The sequence below is a fragment of the Propithecus coquereli genome, unplaced genomic scaffold, assembly GCF_000956105.1.
Source record: "Propithecus coquereli isolate 6110/MARCELLA unplaced genomic scaffold, Pcoq_1.0 Scaffold119, whole genome shotgun sequence".
Taxonomy (NCBI): Eukaryota; Metazoa; Chordata; class Mammalia; order Primates; family Indriidae; genus Propithecus; species Propithecus coquereli.
Window position 1 is genome coordinate 4,737,837 of NW_012135969.1, and position 19,051 is coordinate 4,756,887.

General features: G+C 51.9%; 1 protein-coding gene across 1 annotated transcript in view; it reads left to right on the forward strand.

Annotated features, from left to right (window-relative positions):
* The window catches only part of PLXDC1 (plexin domain containing 1), a 61,000-nt gene extending 50,023 nt beyond the window's left edge, over positions 1 to 10,977 (forward strand). The window contains exons 11-14 of the mRNA XM_012661202.1: positions 496 to 634; positions 6,634 to 6,669; positions 9,462 to 9,622; positions 10,858 to 10,977. Of these exons, the coding sequence (XP_012516656.1) occupies positions 496 to 634; positions 6,634 to 6,669; positions 9,462 to 9,622; positions 10,858 to 10,977 (456 nt within the window). The remainder of the gene's footprint in view (positions 1 to 495; positions 635 to 6,633; positions 6,670 to 9,461; positions 9,623 to 10,857) is intronic.
* Positions 10,978 to 19,051: the final 8,074 nt, after the last annotated feature.

Below are 19,051 nucleotides of genomic sequence, written 5' to 3' on the forward strand. Positions count from 1 at the left end.
CTCTTCTGGCAATGCCAGCACACTGCACGTGCCAAGCATTCACCGAGGCTGCCCTGCCCCTGTTCTTCTTAACATAACTCCCAAAGCAGGGGCCAGCGCACCCATCGATCAGAGGGGGAAATTGAAGCCAAGAGAAGTTTAGTGACTTGGCCTGCATCTCACAGCCAGAAAGTGCTGGGCCCGGCGTTTAAATGTCAACTCTCCAGGCACCACTGCCCTGCACTCACCAGGGTCTGTTTTATGAGTCTGGGTCTGGGCGAGCTGTCTTTTTTGGCCTTCAAAAAGAAACCCTGTGCAGCAGCCCACTTCTGAAGTCGGCTGTTAGTGAATGTTCAGATCTGCTCTATTTGCTTAAGATTGACATCTCAGCTCCTTCCTTCCAGCTGACGGATAAATTGCCCTGAAAGATAAGAGCTTTCAGGACAGAGCGGAAGGTGTAGATGCATTAAGGGCGCAGCTCTGTCTGGGGCGGCAGCACCAAGGTCTGTCTTGCAGGCGGAGGGCAGGACGTGCGAGGAATTCCAGGATGACGACCACTACTCGGCCTCCCCTGACAGCTCCCTCGGCCCCTTTGATGAAGACCTGGCCACCACCAGCCCCTCCTCTCTTGTCATCGACAGCCTCACCACGGAAGGTAAGGCCTGAGCCCAGGTGTGGCGGAGGCCATGGGGAAAAGCCTCCGCTGGTGGCACTCACTGTCCCTGACACGGATAGTCTCATGGGATATGAACTGCCCCACCCTGGCACAGAGGAGGGACCTCCAGAAGCTCAGAGAGTTTAGGTCACTTGCTGGCGAGAAGCAGAGCCCGGTTTAGGCTGTGGGGATGCCACTCCCAGGCTCTCACCTCCGTGCTGGCCTGCACCAGGGCTGAGGGACAGAATTCACTGTGGAGAGGGGAAACATTAATGTCCCAGCCCAGTGCCAGGTATCTTATGGAACCTAACTCAGTGAAGCTTAACAGTAATCCTCAAGCGATCTTACCACCCCTGAGGCAGGTGTGAACTCAATCCGCACGCTGAGACGTGAGACAAAGATGGCCTGATCTTCCTATAGCTTCCCTTCCCTTCTGACTCGCCGGCCCTGCCGGGCTGGAGTGCTGGGGGATTCCACCTCAGACTGCCACGTGGCTCCCTGCTCCTGTGACCTTGTGCTGGCAGAGGGTCCTGGTAGGGCCACGGAGTCCTCCATCTCTGGTTGTTGCTGATCTGCCTACCTGTTCGGGCCTGGCTGTCCCCAGGGGCGTCTTTGCTACCTCGAGGCCTGGGGGTCTTGGTTGAAGCCACCGGAGGTCCATTCCCCTGGGGGCACCCGCCATGCAGTGTTTCAGGAAGCCCTGTGTGGCCTCCTCTCGTTTTAGGACCCTTAAGTCTCTTCCCTTTCTCCTGCCCCCTTCCAGAATTCTTCAGCTATGTCTGAGAAAGTCCTCTCTTACACTTTTTCAACACACTGCATCTAGGTTTGAAAGACTGAAAGGCTCACGGCCTCCCCTGAGCCGAATACCTGCTTGAAAGGAATAATGGAAGAAAGGAAAGGAGAGAAGAAAAAAGTTAATATTTTAAAACACTATTCAGCCACGATCCTTTTTTATAGATAATGAAACAGGCTCATAAGGTACAAAGTAGGTTACTCAGAGTTACATGAGGGGTAAGTGGTGGAATGTTCTTTCCACGGTGCTCCCTGCCTTTCTAAACATCGCCTAGAAAACTGGAGAACTAGAGCAGCGACCCACAGACCTGGCCAGAGGCAGGTCATGGAAGAGAATGAACTAATGCTGGAAAAAGCTAATGGAGGTGCTCGCTTCGGCAGCACATATACTAAAATTGGAACGATACAGAGAAGATTAGCATGGCCCCTGCGCAAGGATGACACGCAAATTCGTGAAGCGTTCCATATTTTTAGAATAAGTGGTTCTTCCAGAAGCTGCGGTTTTAAGCGTTTTTTGTTTTGGTCATTAAAAATATTTAAAAAAAAAAAAGCTAATGGAGGGCTGATCATGTGCCCTGTAGGGTACTAAAGTAGCACACAAATTAATATGCAGTCCTCATGGATGTCGATACTGTTATATCCCCATTTTATAGAGGAGACACTAAGGCTCAGAGAGGCAGATGACTTGCCCAGGGTCACACAGCCAGGAAGAGAAAGAGTCAGGTCTCATTGGCTCTGAAAGCAGTGATCTTCCCCCTTGACTCCATTGCCTTTCTTGGTGCCGAAAGGAATGGAAAAGGTCTGTGTGGATGCAAGGGCAGGGCAAAATAGCACGGGTGAGCAAGCCAGGGAGATTCTGACGGCTTCTAGCACTCTGAAGTCGCCTGGGAATAGCAAGGAGCTGGTTAAGACTCCGATACCGAGAGCAAAGCTTGTGCTGGTGCTGCAGGGGGTTAAAGGAAAAAGAAGCAGGCAGAGACCTTGCCCTTGGGGAGTTAATGATGGAGTCCAGGGATAACCCTCAGTCAAAGGAGACTCCGCTTAAAAGGAAGCGCGCCCTGCTTGGCCACCCTCAGTTAACCTCCTGTGCTTAGTGCGGCACGTTCTGAGCCCAGAGCGGGGCTGGGGACGCAGACACCTCCCACCCCACTCAGAAGTTTAGCCACAGAGTGTCAAGAGGCCAGAAGGGCGGCTGTGTTTGTCACCGTAATAGGTTTGTTTGCCCAATGCGCACAGCGAGTCAGGACGGCAGCTTGCAGCAGGGAAAGGGGTTTAATTGCAAGGCCACCGAATGAGGAAAGACACCTCAAATCCACCTCGCTGAGGAGTGTGGGGCCAGGGGTCTTAGGGGTTTGTCGAGGGCCAAGTGTGGAGGTCACTGACTGGCGGAAGCGTGCAGGGCGAAGTCGTGGGATCAGGAGCTGGAGAAACGTCATTCTCATGCTGACTCGGTTCTCTGTGGGGTCTCCACACTGGTTGGCATCAGCTCTTCCGCTGTAATCCAGGACCTGAAAAACATCTCAAGCGATTCGTAAGCAGAAGTCTTATGACTCTAACGTCATAAACCCTATCTATAGGAATGAGGGGGTGCAAATGATCAGTGTCTAGTGCTGCGTGACTTCCGGTTACAAGGAAGTAGGCCAAATTAATTGCAGCCTGGTTAATACTTAATTATAATGATATTTCTGTCCTGAATTCTTGTTAACCCTGTGAAGGTGGCTTCATGGTGGCCATGGAGAGCCGTGTTCAAATCCTGCCTTGTGATTACGGCCCCCCCAGAGGGTCCACTTGTGCCGTGTTACTGCTGTGGTGGCTGTCCCTGCACAGGCAGCGAATTCTGTTTGCCTGTTTTACTGTTTGGGTGTGGCACCTGCCAGCCCAGGAGTGGGTCTCACTTATGTTTACTGTGGAACAGTCCCCAGCAGAAAACCTTCATTAGAGTAAGTGAAGACAGTTATGGCTCTATGTCCTTCTGGTCCTGAAGGAGGTGGCAAAGATTATCAAGCTACATCTATAAGAAAAAAAAAAGGTTTAATGAGGACGTCCCCCCACGTGCCCAACTCTCAGGGCATCTTGGCAGAACAGATTTTAGTCACCCGGGAGCCTGTGCAGTTACAGCCTGCACAGGGAGACGTGCAGGCTCGGGACAGAATCTCTCCCGTACCTTCTACCTCGGGGTACAGGCCACCGCAGGGAGGTGTTGTGAACGGAGGGACGCAGCACCCCAGCCGGAGGGACCTGCCTGGGCAGGACAGAGTCAGAGAGCAGCCAGGGCCGTGGGGGCGGGATGGATTTAAGAGCCGCTCACTTGCAATCAAATGTTACAAACTTGAGTGAAGCAGATGAGCTGTGAGTGGCAAATAACTGTCGCGAAGCCCATGCATTTTGTTGCAAAGACAGGCACTCACCCGGAATAACTGTGTGCAGTTGAAGGGCTCATCTTATAAACAGGTCGACAGAACTCCTCGATAGCAGCAGGAAGTGACAACTAACTACGAAAAATGACCACTCATTCGCTGACTAGTACACACATTTCTTTACTATGTGAGTTTTTGTGCAGCTACACCATAATCCATTCATTAGGGAGCCAATGTGTACTACATGGTGCCCCAACAAGATGGCAGCTGGGAGCCAGCCCTTGGGGAGTGGCGGAGAGGCTGTGTGGGCACAGTGTGGCCACCTTTAGCCACTGTGTGGGAGGGACGATGGTTGGTGGCACTGTGTCCTTTTGTCTACCAGTGGTAAGTGTAGACTGGGCTACAATTGATTTTCAATTGATTCAAATCAAGTTAATTTTCCCAATGATATTTGAGGTTACCTTGGTCAGTTTTGACTACCCAATTCATTATTTTCAACTTGCAGTAACAAAATAGATTCGAAGTTTGTTTAAATACCTTGTTTATTGAAAAAAACATATCTTTATAAGTCTACAACTCTATTTTGTTTTAATTTCAATTTATAAGAATTGCTTTTTTTTTTTTTGACAGGATCTCACTCTGTCGCCCAGGCAGTGGCACAACCACAGCTCACTGCAAGGCCGGGCACGATGGCTCACACGTGTAATCCTAGCATGTGGGGAGGCTGCATTGGGAGGATCCCTTGAGACCAGGAGTTCAAGGCCATCCTGGGCAACATGTGGAGACCCCCATCTCTACACAGCTCACTGCAGCCTAGAACTCCTGGGCTAAGTGATCCTCCTGCCTCGGCCTCCCAAGTAGCTAGACTACAGGTGCACACCACCATGCCCGGCTAATAGGAGTTGCTTTTTGTATTAGTCAGGGTTCTCCAGAGAGATAGAACCAACAGGAAATATATAGAGATATGTGAGACGGGGTTTATTAGGGGTATTGGCTCATGCAATTATGGAGGCCGAGAGGTCCTATGACAGGCAATCTGCATGTGATAGCCCCTGGATGCTGGTAGCTGGTTCAGTCCCAGTCCTGAGGCCAGAGAACCCAGGGCTGGAGGAGGGGGTGCTGGTATGAGTCACAGAGTCCCATGACCAGAGAGCCTGGGGTCCTGATGTCCAAGGGCAGGAGCAGCAGAGTGTATCTCAGCTTTAGGAGAGAGAGCGAGAGCGCACAATTGACTTCCCTCTGTGTTTGTTCTATCCGGTACCCAGCTGACTGGATGGTGCCTGCCCACACTGAGGGCGGATTTTCCCCACTTAACACACGCCAGTCTCCTCTGAAAACGCCCTCCCAGACACACCCAAAACAACGCTTCACCAGTTCTCTAGAGATTCCTTAATGCAATCGAGTCAGCACTCAAAAAATTAACCATCACATTTTTAAAAATTTTTTAAAATAATTAAATGATATGACTGCTATGATTTCAAAGTCAAATCTACAAAAGCAGGTATATGCAAAGAATTTTAGTTTCTCATCCTCTCCTCTCCACCTTATTTCCTTCTTCTGCTATAGGGAACCATTTTTAAATTTTCTTATGGTTTATTCTTTCATCATCTATATTTTGGTATTTCGAGATGTACTGGAACTGTACAGCAGGGCAGGCTGCCCTGTCCTGGCGCGGGGAGACTAAATAGGTTGGGCGTTAAGGAGCAGGGAAACAGCAGGAACCGAGAAGCTGCAGGAACAGAGAGCAAGGCCAGGGGGGCACAGAGGGGACACAACCATCGGCCCTCAGTTCTGGGGCAAGACAAGGGAGGTGCTCAACTCAGGTGAAAAATTTAAGGAGGTGCAAAAAAAAAAGGATTAATCAAGTGATATTTTAATGCAATATTTGTACAAATCAAAATTAATGCCCCAAATCCCATGATAACAAAATTTCAAAATTTTAAATAAAGATAGAATGGGACCCTCATCCCAGCCCTGTGGAGGGTTCCTAGGGGTGGGACTTGGGAAGGAGGAACAGTGTGGGGAGGAAAAGCATGCCTGTGCAGGGGGAACAGTCACAGGCAGTGGCTCAGAGGTGTGGAAGCCCAGGGGGTCTGGAGAGCCTTGAGCAGCTTATTCCTGCCGTGGCCACGGTGTTGCGTTCTGGCGAGTGACCGGAGGCCAGAAGACTGGAGACACATTGCGAGGGTGCTGGACCACCTGTGAACAAAGGCGAGCGGTCAAGGCCTTTAGAATGACCTGGATGGTGGAGGGGCTAGAGGGCGGAGGAAGGGAATGCCATAAATTGTGGGTGGGTACATTTGTTTAAAGTTCAGGTGCTTAGAATAACATTCTCCCGTCATCTAGAGCATTCTCTTGACAGAGAACTCTTGCTTTCCTTCCCCCATACAAGTCTGCCAGGGAAGGAAGCGCAGGAAGGGTGGCCGTTGGAACTTATTTAGGAAGCCACAGGGTGCGTGCCCAGCAGAGACAAAGTGGGCTGGGAATCTTCCCTGCAGCTGCAGCCCCGGGGAGTCTGCAAGCTATTCTGATCTTGTGACACACACAGCCCTGCTTCCAACCCTTCCTCGGCTTTCTATCGCCTCTTAGAAGAACATGCGAGGTTCTCCACGAGGCTGTCCCCCACCCTGCAACCCCGTCTCCTCCCTCACCACCCCTCACTCACATCCTCTCCACCCTCCAGCTACACTGTGTGACTCAGAGCAAGGCTCCTCCCCTCTCTGTGCTTCAGTTTCCTTGCCTCTAAAATGACCGTTTGGACCAAACCTCCCAAAATTCCCATTGGGACCCAGAGTGACAAAGGCCATGATGATTCCACTAATCTTGCTCCTCTGTCCTCTCTCTTTGAAGATGACACCAAGTTGAATCCCTATGCAGGAGGAGATGGTGAGTACAGAACTGCCTGTCCTCCATCAGACCCACTGCCTCTTGAGCCCACCCCAGACAGGGGTGCAGTGGTGGCCTGGCCTCTTTTTGTGGGTGAGGGGAGGGAGCACCCTCAGCCTGAGCTTCCCAGACCTCCTGCTCAGGGGGAAGGCAGGCGGGCTCCTGGGCACGGGTTCCCTAGATTGAAGGAACATGTCTGCACCTAGACATTTCTCCTCGCAGCCGTCAACCTCCTGGGGTTCTTTTCCTGGCCTCTCTGCTCTTGAACTTCCACTGCCATGAAGACTGGGAGGAGGGGGAAGGGCTGAGCCTGGGCAGGGGGGGCGGTGGGGGCTCTGGCCATCGCCCTCCCCAGGGCTCACGTCCTCTCATCCCCTGGGCTCACAGGCAATGCGGGCTGGAGAGCAGCTTCTCTCACTTCGCTTCCTTCCGTTCCCAGCCCGGGCTGGCAGAGAGTATGCAAAAGTTATCCACAACAGTTCTTGCGGAAGGCAGGATTCCCCCCAGCTTCCCAGGATTATCTAGAAGGATAATCTCCTCTCTGAGGTGTGAGGGGCCCCCACCACCCCTACCCTTTGCCCAGAGCCAGCTCAGGCCTTCGGGGCTGCAACCCTACAAGAGTGGAGATAGAAATGCCTTCCAACCCCAGAGGCTGGGGATTGTCATCTGGGCTTCCAGCAGGAGAGGGGAGGTTATTAATGCAGCACAGTTGGATTGAGTCTCCCAGCAGAGAGGGAGCCAGTGCTCCTCTGTAGGTGGTGGGTTTACGTGTGTGTGTGTGTGTGTGTGTGTGTGTGTGTGTGTGTGTGAGGGGGTGGCCATTCCCCTCACTCTGCACTGCATGCTCGTCAGCCATCAGCGTCACTGCAGGCTGCAGTGATTGCCAGTCGGGGAGGCTGGCTTGGGGCATTTCACCTCAGCCCTCCCACCTGTTAGCAGATGGAGGCACTGGCCATGCACTGGAGAGTCCTGGATAGTCCCTGTCCTGGGTGTCCTCTGCTTACAGAGCTCTAAGCAGAGAAAAGAGGACAATGATTTTGAATGCATACAATATACTATTAAAAATCTCCACCCTCTGTTGACGCTCATCCCACCCAGTAGCTATGTAAAAAGGATTCGATGTTTTTTTTTTTTTTAGAGACGGGCTCTCGCTCTGTCACCCAGGCTGCTAGAGTGCAGTGGTGCGATCATAGCTCATTGTAACTTCGAACTCCTGGGCTCAAGTGATCCTCCCACCTCAGCCTTCTGAGTAGCTTGGACTACAGGCATGAGACACCATAACCGGCTAATATTTTAAATTTTTTTTTTAGAGATGAGGGTCTTGCTATGTTGCCCAGGCTGGTCTTGAACTCCTTGCCTCAAGCGATCTTCCCACCTTGGCCTCCCAAAGCATTCGGGTTACAAGCATGAGCCACTGCACCCAGTTGGATTGAGTATTTCTGTTGTTGACCTGCTTATCTGTCTTCTCTACCTTATTGTCCCCACACTCCCTTAGGGTAGGGTGAAGGAGCAAACAGCCACCCCAGGTAATGTCAGGGAACGAGGCTTCTTAGTGGCTGGCACTGAATTTGTGTGTCTATGGGCAAATCACTTAACCTCTCTGTACTTCCTCCATGACCTCAGTTATACAAGAAAGCGGTTGGACTAGAGGTGCTTCCGGCTCCACAATCTCTGGAAAATACTCCACCTCCTCCTTGGGATGTATCTGAAATTCCTGGGATGTTCTCAGGGAGTGTCTGCCGGTTTATTCGCTTCCAGAGGACCTAGTTCATTCCATAGACTTTTATGGAGCTCCTACGATGGATCCACCATTTTTTCTAAGAGCTGAGGACACAGAGATGAATAACACACTGTGTCTGCCCTGCAGGAGGTCACAGTCTGATAGTAGACAGTGACAAGAAAAAATACGGTCATTTGCTATCATAATAGCTAATACTTACTGAGGTCATCCAAGATGCCAGACATGTTCCTCAGAGCTTGACATGAATTATCTCATTATTATCCTTGTTCTACAGAAGCAATAATGAAGACACAGAGAGGTTAAATAATTTATCCAAGGTCACATGGCCAGTAAGTGGCAGAGTACAGATTTCGAACCAGGCAGCCAGATTCCACATCCCAAACTCTTAACCGTCACGTGCCCTTTGTGAATACATTCACAGGGCTTAGGTGACACAGGTATCAGAGAGAACTTCTCTTATGATCCTCATTGGATCTTGGGCACCTTTTTTTTTTTTTTTTTTGAGACAGAGTCTCACTCTGTTGCCCTGGCTAGAGTGAGTGCCGTGGCATCAGCCTAGCTCACAGCAACCTCAAACTCCTGGGCTCAAGCGATCCTCCTGCCTCAGCCTCCCGAGCAGCTGGGACCACAGGCATGCACCACCATGCCTGGCTAATTTTTTCTATATATTTTTAGTTGTCCGATTAATTTCTTTCTATTTTTAGTAGAGACGGGGTCTCGCTCTTGCTCAGGCTGGTTTTGAACTCCTGAGCTCAAACAATCCGCCTGCCTTAGCCTCCCAGAGAGCTAGGATTACAGGCGTGAGCCACCGTGCCCGGCCTTGGGCACCTTTTAAGTGATCTGGGAACACTACCCGAATGGTGCCAAGGGCAACGTTAAGGCCATACTCGTAATGATTCTACCACCTCCTGTGTCACCTTGTCATGTATTTGATAAGTAGACCCAAGACCGTCGGCTTTCATCTCTGGGACTTTGTCAGAAGCCAGGGCTCCGTGGCCTGACTGTCCCTGCTCCCCTGCAGCCCATCACTGCCGTAATGGTCTCTCCACAGGCCTTCAGAACAACCTGTCCCCCAAGACAAAGGGAGCCCCCATGCACCTGGGCGCCATCGTGGGCATCGTGCTAGCGGTCCTCCTGGTGGCAGCCATCATCCTGGCTGGGATTTACATCAGCGGCCACCCTACCTCCAATGCCGCCCTCTTCTTCATTGAGGTCAGTGTAGCCACAGGTCTGCCATCTGCTTCAGCCTCAGCGTTTCCAGGGCCATTTAATACCTGCCTCTCCCGTCTCGTCCCTCACCTGCCACATACCTGAGAGACCTCCATCGACTCCATCCTGGCACATCTGGTGGTGGCTGGTGCCCTTTAAGCACCTCAGAACCCCCTCGGCCCTGCTGTCCTTGGGGAGCAGCCTGTCTGCTTTTGTTCCCCCATCTGTGAAATCAGAAAAGTCCCCAGAGGAAAGAAAGAAGGCCACACGTGCCACACAGGGCCCATTTAGTGGCTGGGCAGCCAATCCCCAATGACTTAACATCTCTCTTGCCCAAATTCCAGGCTCGGTACTTATTCCAAGCCGTAATGGAACCAAGGTCCCTGCTGCTTTTAGGCGGGTGTGGGGTCTTAGATGAAAGCTGACAAGCCACAGTGATGAGAGGGCTGCTCGCTCCGGGAGCTGCATGAGGATGCGCAGTTCGAACGTCTCGGACTCCTGAGGAGCAGCCTGAGGCGCAGCATGGGACATGGGACGGAGGACTCAGCCCCTTCACTGGGGGGCGCAGGGCTCAGCAGCTCCTGCCCCCAGCCTCCACTCTCCGCTTCTTGCCAGCTCTCCACTGGGCACGGTGGCACCTCTGTGACCTTAGTCTCCTCCACACGGGTCAGGTCCCCCTGAGTTTGACGACTCCCTGTTTCTCATCCGTCCTGGCCAGTCATTCTGAAGTCTTAGCCTACCTAGGTGACACCTGGGAACTGCAGATTCCCAGGCCACAGGCTTTCTGATGGGGCAGGTCTAAGGTGGGCCCAGGAATCTGCATTTTCTAAGCCCCCCAGTTCACTCTGATGCAGGACCTGTGCTATCTGGAGGGTTACCTTGGCATTGCCCGAGCCTTCCAGATCATCCCAGCTGTCCCTGACCCACTCCCTCACCCTGCACAGTCTCAGGTCTCCACTCAGTGTGTTGCTGAAGCTTTTTGCTGTGAGTTCTGCAGACCACACAGGGGAGGAGAAAATGTCCTCCTCGCAGACTCTGGCTCCCAGCAGGTTTCCCAGTGGTCGTGGGGTCACAGTGGGAGCCTTTTGGGGACAGGGGCCCTGAAGGTCAGTCATTCAGCTCCTGGTAGGTCCCTAGGGCCCTGGTAAGAGAGTCTTGGTGCTGTCCCTGGGTGGGGAGAGTCCCCATGGTTGGGGTCAGGCCCACTGACTTTGCCTCTGTGCCCCCCCCCCCCACAGCGGAGACCTCACCACTGGCCGGCCATGAAGTTCCGCAACCACCCCAGCCACTCCACCTACACGGAGGTCGAGCCCTCGGGCAGAGAGAAGGAAGGCTTCGTGGAGGCCGAGCAGTGCTGAGATGCCAGGTCTCCCCTTCGAAGGGTAGGAGAGAAGACGCGGGGGCCGCAGAAGAGATAGTTAAAGCAAAGAGAAGTGACTTTTCCTGGCCTCTCCGAGCATGCCCTGGGCCCAGAAGATGAGAGGGCGGTTTATGGCCCCAGAGCCGCCGCTCAGTCATCACGCCCCAGACACTGAAGAGGGGGCAGGAAGGCAACCACATGGAGTTTCTGAAGGACGATAGCCGAATCTCATCCTGTTTTGATGCAAGGGTTCTCCCCTTCCAGGCCTCGCAGCGATCTACTCCGTAGCTGTCCCTGAGCCCCTTCCCCACCTGGAGATGGCCAGATGCCCTGCTTCCGGTCACCTAAGCCCCTGCATATGACACCAGCTAGCTAGAGTCTAGATTGGGGCTGTGCATTCCAGGATCCATAGACTCAGGGGCTGGTCCTCATGGCTATGGAGTCGGTGCATTTAGCCCCTGCTTCTGTGGCTCCGGAAGTCTGAAGTTCTCTCCATCGGTTAGACGCGGGTGTGGCTGCTCTCAGCCCTTGGGGCATGTTGTCGTGGCAGGAAAGCCAAATAAGAGGAGAGAAAAGAACTTGTGGGGTAAATTGCATTTTTAGGCTTCACTCCCTTAGCCTGCCCTTTCTGCTCAGAACCAATCCTTCTGCAACCTGCCTGGGGGCTCTACCCGAACCCGCGGCCGTCCTCCCCCAGGCAAGCCGTGCTGTGCGCGGCCACACGCACCACGTGCGGCGCCCCATCCCAACGGCGTGTTCAGTGCCCGTTTTATTCACTGGCCTGTTCTGCCGTCAGTGCCGGCACGTACCTCCAAAGGCAGGGCTTGCCTGATTTATTTTCCCTCCTCTGGACTGGATTTTTATAGCCATTAAATACAAATAAGGTGGCCAGAGGGCTCCCGAGACAAACCCAGCAGGGAACTTCAGTTGGATTCTGTGGAGAAGCAAAGCGCCAGAATGGCTGGGACAGAGGCAGCTGGCATGGGAGGGAGGGACTTTCTGCACAAGACCTTGACCTGGAAAGTTGCCGCCACGTCCCCGGCTCTGCGAGAAGTTTTTGGGACGGGGAGTTTAGGCTCCCAGACTTAACCTGGCTTTAAGGGAGGTCCGTCCCAGTGATGAGTTGGGGCTGCTTCTGAAGGGCATTTAAAATTAAAATCTATAGCTCACCCTCATTCGAAATAAAAAGTATCAGCAGCAAATAAATGTTAAATCACAGTCTCTACTTAGTCATGCCCTTTGATGCATGTCACGGGGACCCTGCAAAAGAAGTCGGTTTAAGTACAAGGCAATCCAGTGGACGGTTGGGCAGTCTGCAAACAACTAGACCCATCCAAACACTGGTCGATGGTTTTCCAGTTGCCCCATGGTTTAATGTTGGTGAGGATCCCGGTGACAGAGTCAGAAACACGCTGGGCCTCGGCTCTGCTTCCTAAACCAGCCGAGGAAGAGCTGGGGGCGTGGGGCGCCGTGGGAAGGAGCATCAGAGTTTGAGAAAGAAAAAAGCACAGCAAAGAGAGGCAGGTTCTCCACACGTCTGAGGACAGGAAGGTCTGTAACAGGGCTCTCTGAGCGAGAGAAGCGCAGCCCATGCCGGGAGCGACCTGGGCTCCCAGCCCTCCTGCCCATCCGGAGGGAGATTTCTGCTCTTGCCTGACCAGCAAAGCATCTGTGACCTTTATGTGTCTAAAATGGCCAGTGGGGCAGTTCCTTGGTGGCCTAATTCAGTGGACAGCACCATTTGCCCCGCTCCCAAACCCCGGCACGCTTTTCCCCACTGGGAACTCAGCCGACCATTATAGATTCACGAAGAAGAGAATATTGGGAGTGGAGAGAGAGGTAGTGATGCAGGGAGGCCTCTGCTGCTAACTGCTGCAGGTGGAGAAAGAAAGTTCCAGATGCTTCGGCCCTGGTCAGAGCAAGCCTGGTGGAGCCCTGGGTTGTCAGCGGCACGAGGAGTGGAGGTGTTCGGTAGTGGGCAGCCTGTTTGTTACAACAGAAGGAACCAACGATGTGTCACCAAGAGAGGCCCCGGACTTCTCAAGCCCCAAAACGTAGACTAAGTCTCCTAAGAAATAGAGCCGAGAGTCTCTCAGAGTTCATGCCGGTCCCCGGCTGTCCTTAGGATACCTGGCAAGACAAACATTTCTTAGACCTAGGAGTTCCACGCCAAGGTTTAGAGCGGGTTAGCTGGATAACTGTGGAGAGTGACTGGCTTCACGAGTGAGTGACCAGATAGAGACTTGGGTCTTGCGGCCGGCCCTCTGAGTGTGGCTCCAGTTTAGCAAGGCAAGGTGGCACTTCACATGCCAGGCACTACCAGTCCCAGGGCGGTTGCAAACTTCCAGGCCTCTCCTCCCCATAGGCATATACAGCTCCAGAGAAAGCAGGTGGTTGGCAGGTGCTTCCCCACGTGACATTGGGTGTCCTTGCAGGGGAAGGGGGTCCATGCAAGTCCAACAGGAAGCTTCAACCTGTGAAAGAGGACTCTGGGGAGTTTTCTGTGTTGAACAGAGAGATCGGGAAGGCTCTGTTATCCACCAGAACTCTGAAGAGAGCTAACAAAAACACGGGAATGTGAACGCAGAGGCTGAGTATGACAGGGGGTCGCCTGTAAGCACAACCTCCTGCTCCTATAATTGGTCACTCCTAGATCTGTGGACTTATCCAGTAAGGTTCCTGGGGTTTCTGACTCTAGACACAAGTGCATGTGAGCCCAGCCATCAACCCCAACATGCAGGAATGCACCGGGTAGAGCAGATGGGCTTTCCAAGCTTGACTGGCTGGCTACCTCCCTCGGCTATAATCTGGTGTCACCTACTCACCCCAGCAGGCCCTGCCACTCTGGAGGTCACTTCGGATCTCAGCCTGGAGCCTGAGGTTGCAAACATCTTTCGGTCACTATTAGAGGTTCTTGATGGACCTAAAAAAACAAATTTTTAAAATTTGTGTGTTTTATCAAGGCTGCCCTGTATAGTCTATCTGTGTGTGTGTGTGTGTGTGTGTGTATACACCCAGACACACACACAGGTATTTTATTGCTAAAAACATCGGACAATGCTGGAGCTGTGCTCAGCCTTTAGCTTGGTTTATTAAATTAGGACAATGGCAAACACTGCCAGCCAACCACACTATTCAAAAAGCAGAATATCCGGGGCTGGGCGCGGTGGCTCACGCCTGTAATCCTAGCTCTCTGGGAGGCCGAGGAGGCCGGATTGTTTGAGCTCAGGAGTTCGAAACCAGCCTGAGCAAGAGCGAGACCCCCGTCTCTACTAAAAATAGAAAGAAATTGGCTGGACAGCTAAAAACTTATAGAAAAAATTAGCCGGGCATGGTGGCGCATGCCTGTAGTCCCAGCTACTCGGGAGGCTGAGGCAGGAGGATCGCTTGAGCCCAAGAGTTTGAGGTTGCTGTGAGCTAGGCTGACACCACGGCACTCTAGCCTGGGCAACACAGTGAGACTCTGTTTCAAAAAAAAAAAAAAAAAAAGCAGAGTATCCACCATTTGAGCCGACCATTCATCTGGTTGTGAGCAAGGCTGAGACTTTCTTTTTTCTCCTGGTCCTGGAACAGACTCACAGATTGGCACTGATCAGGGCTGCACCCAGACTCCCTGGCCGTGAGAACCGACGCCAATAGAGTCAACATCACAGATAAAATGCAGCCAGTGTCTCTCTCTCTCTCTCTCTCTCTCTCTCTCAGCTAAAACCTACCTGAACTCACAGCACAGTCAGAAGGATCTGGGGACTGAAGGTCCCCTCCCTGTCCTAAACACAGTGCATTCACATATTTAGTGTGAATTCTCTGCCTGGATCCTCAGCATTAATAATAAAAGGAAACATTCTTTTACAACTTCTGCTATGTGCAAAATAAAGTACAAAGGATCTGGGGTAGCATTCTGCAAATCCACACACACACCTTAATCCTGACCCCGGATCTCGGACACCTACATTAGGACCAGCCTTGGGAGTGTAGGAAGAGCCTCCAGTTATGTTTTTCCCAACCTCCCGCCCCACCTCCAAGAGCAACAGCCTGGAAAGAAACCTCAGCTGTTTACTTGTATTGGGTTTGCAAATCCCTGGCAGTAAACCTCATGCATTTTTAATCTACTATCTGGAGATACCAAATAAATCTGAGTAAGTCGATGCTCTCACATTTCTGGATGCTTTGCATTCGGACAACTTTAGCAGCGTCATTGTGTTTTTATTACTTTGTGTTTTTGCTCACAAAACATGGTTTAGCAAACCAAAACAAAGAAAGGAAAAATTTGAACGCCTCCTAGCCAAAATCAGCAATGCCAAATCTCAGGCTCCAAACAAGCCAATTTATAAATAAATACGCTGTGATTGCCAAATCGAGAGGAATGTGTTGGAAAAGACAGTGTGGATGGATGGAGAAGGGTCTGAGCTGCATGGGGAGTCAGAAGGTGGGAGTGTGGACCTCAGCCCTCCCTCTGAATCGCTGTGTGATGTGGACCAGGTCACTGGACTTCTCTGGGCCTCTTTCAGCCTCTGTGAAATAGGAAATACTAGATTAATTGGTCTAAGGTAGGACCTTAGCAAACAGCTTTCTCTGTTTTTGTTCAGCTCACGCAGCAACTTAGACAAAAGCATCCCTTTCTCTTTCATTATCCTGATTCTTTGGGACTTTTCTGGTTCTACCACTGGAAGTCCAGCATCCTAGGAATCTGCTCAAGCCCGGGCACCATGGGACATTTTGTCACCCCATTTTTGGAGCTGCCCTCCCACTCCATTGGCTAAAGAAATAATGTTAACGCTGTCAAGCATCTGGAGAGCACTTTGGAGACTAGAACCTTGCTACTCAAAGTGTGGGCAGATAAGCATTAGCATCCCCTGGGGTTGGTTGGAAATGCAGAACTCAGGCCCACCCACCGCAGGTCAGAATCTACCTTTGAGCAGCTCCCCAGGTGATCCAGGTGACATGCATGACAGTTTGAGAAGCACTGCCGAGGAGACAAGTCTACCTACAGGATGGCAGCCTGTTGGGAAGGCATATTCCCCCACTTCCCAGATGATGAAACTGAGGCTCCGCTCGGAAAGGTAGTTAGGTTACTAGTTTGTTTATTCATTCATTTGATCCACATTCCTTAAACACCTACTGTGTGCCAGACACCATTAAGTGACTTGCCCGAGGTCACACCGCTAGAAAGCAGAGACAATCCCCAAACTCAGGTCTTGGAATTCCCATTTGAGGTTGTTCTCTGTGTGCCTCAGGGTGCTCCCAGAACCCAAGGCCACAGTTTCGTATAGAAACAGATTGTGGATTACGACAGAATCCTCCGGGCTTGTGGAGAGCCTACAAAGATGCATGCGATGATTTCAGATCCATAGTCTTGGCTCACGAAACTGTGAGCTTATCGTCTATTTATTTACACAGCCCCAAGAGCTTGAAAACATCCTAATTGTTGCTGCTTCCTTCTCATCCCCGCTCCTCGCGCCAGCAACCCTCCCACATGAAGAGTTAGAAGCTTTACAGAGCACCAGGCTGATGCGCTGTGTTATTTATCTCCATGAATGGAGGGCCGTGGATTACTGCCTCCTCCGTGATGGGGCCAGGGATGCGGGGAAGTGGGAAGGGAAAGGAGAATGTTTACTCGAACTGCTAAAACCAAAGATAAATTCTCTGGGGGATGATTTTTCTGATGTTCATAAAACACGTTTACATTTGGTCCCTAGAGATAGCTAAATGATGCCCACGGTTTTCCGCAAAGCTAAAAGCACTGAAAAAGAAACATCTGACTATAGGCCAACGATATTTCGTCATACCTTCCCAGAGTCTTCGGCTAGAACCTTCCCTTCCAGCTTCAGTCTTTCCTCTTCACCGTTTTTTATTCAGACATTGACTGTCACCATCATGTGATCTGATGGAGTGTCCAAAAGATGTAAGGGTCACTGTGTCCAGCTAAGCTGAGAAAAATTGAAAAATCCTCAAAAAAAAACAAAAAACAAATCCGATTTCCCCTCCATTGATACAGTCCTCGAGATTTAGATCCCATTTCGAAGTCAGAGACGGAGATGATGTCCTCAACAAACTGTGCCTGACTCCCCTCTCCCAAGGAACATGAAGTCACACCAAGAGCCCCTCCTCAAGGCCAAAAGGCAGGGGCCTGTCTTCCTCCCTCTCCAGAGCTGACAACACCCCTCTCTGTTCTCTGGGGCTCTTCTCCTCCAAGCCCACTAGGGATTGAGCAAAATCCTCCCACCTGCCCTCGGATCTTCCTTCTGCCTCCAGAGACAAGCACTCAGCCCTCTTTCACCGTGAAGGAAGAACCAAAACTCACAAAATTGGCTGATGGTAAAGCTTACTTAGAGCCCGAAGCCCGGGTCCACTTACTTTTGTCCCCTGCGATGATGGTGACGGTGGGGGGGTGGCTCACGTGGACTGAGTGCTCACTATGTCCTGGGTGCTGTTTAATGAGATTTATGAGTAGCATCACCTGGGGGCAGGTGCTACCATTATCTCATTGCCTCCATCCTCTGAAGGGGGTGGAGGTACACAGGGGGCCACTGAGGCACAGAGCACTAGGGAATTCGCTCAAGGTCACAGCTAGGTCGCTCAGGCGATGTGATGGTAATTAGAAGTCAGGTGGCCTTCAGCCCTCAGCTTCCATTCCGATGCCGGGGCCAGCCCACTCTCCCACCCTCAACATCTTGACCCTCCCTCCATCGAAGTCCCCGTGGACCTTTTCCTCCATGGAAGCCTCATTTCCCACCCAGGAAGTGGCATCGGGTGGGAAGAGACACCGTTGCCTCAGCTTCCAGTGGAAGTTCGGAGTCTCTGGGGCCCCACGGATGGGGTGACCCCAGTTCACTAGGCGTGAGCCCTCTAGGGATGGCCTCTCTTGGGGTGCCCCTCCCACCCTTTGGCCACACATCTTAGAGACTGTTATCTCCCAGTCCATGAGAGCCCACTCTGCACGAATGGCTCTCTCCTGCAATCCCCCAATCCCTTGGTTTTACGGAGGGAGAATCGAAGTCGCGTGAGGGCCAGCACGACTTGCCCAGGACCACGCAGAGAGTGGGAGAGCCCAGGCAGCGAGGCGGGCTCCAGAGCGTGGGGTGTGTGGGCGCATGGACTCTGAAGCCACCAGGCCTCAGTCGAGTCCTGGCAATGCCGCGTACCACCTCTGAGACCTCTCGCAAGTCGCTCAATGTCCCTGTCTCACTTTCAGCATCAGTTCAATGGCAGCGACGAACGTAACGGCACCTGCCTCACCAGGCTCGTGTGAGGACTAAACATTCCACAGCGCTCGGACCCAAGCGCAGCACTCAATAAGTGCTCCAAAAGCCTTGGCAGCTTTTTTTTACTTGTTAATTGCTGAATGCAACATGACCTCTTGTCCAGGGCACTGAATAGAATTTCTGGTGCTTCTGCCTTTATGGTGAGCGGTCGCTTCTGCCTGGAGACGTCCACTGGGCTGCTCTGCAGGCCCCTAGAATCTCCCTCTCAGGAAAGCCTTCCACTCACCAGGCTAAGGACAGACACCTCAAAACGTCCCCTCCAGGGGGCAGCTTTCACTGCGCTGAAGGAAGCAGGCACTTAACGTCTGGTTACTATTCATTCTTAGGTTTCTCTACAGGCACACCTCGGAGATACCGCAGGGTCAGTTCCAGATCACCACGGTAAAGCAAATATCGAAATAAAACTAGCCACACGGATGTTTTTGTTTCCCAGTGCATATAAAAGTTATGTTTAGACTGTACTGTAGTCTGTTAAGTGTGCAATAGCATTATGTCTAAAAAAAAAAAACCAATGTGCACACCTTAATTTAAAAATACTTTTGGCCAGTCGTGGTGGCTCACACCTGTAATCCTAGCACTTTGGGAGGCTGAGGCGGGAGGACCACTGGAGCTCAGGAGATAGAGACCAGCCTGAGCAAGAGTGAGACCCCCATCTCTGCTAAAATAAAAAAATCAGCTGGGCGTTGTGGCGCACGCCTATAGTTCCAGCTACTCTGAAGGCTGAGTCAGGAGGATCGCTTGAGCCCAGGAGTTGGAGGTTGCTGTGAGCTAGGCTGACGCCACGGCACTCTACCCAGGGCAACAGAGCAA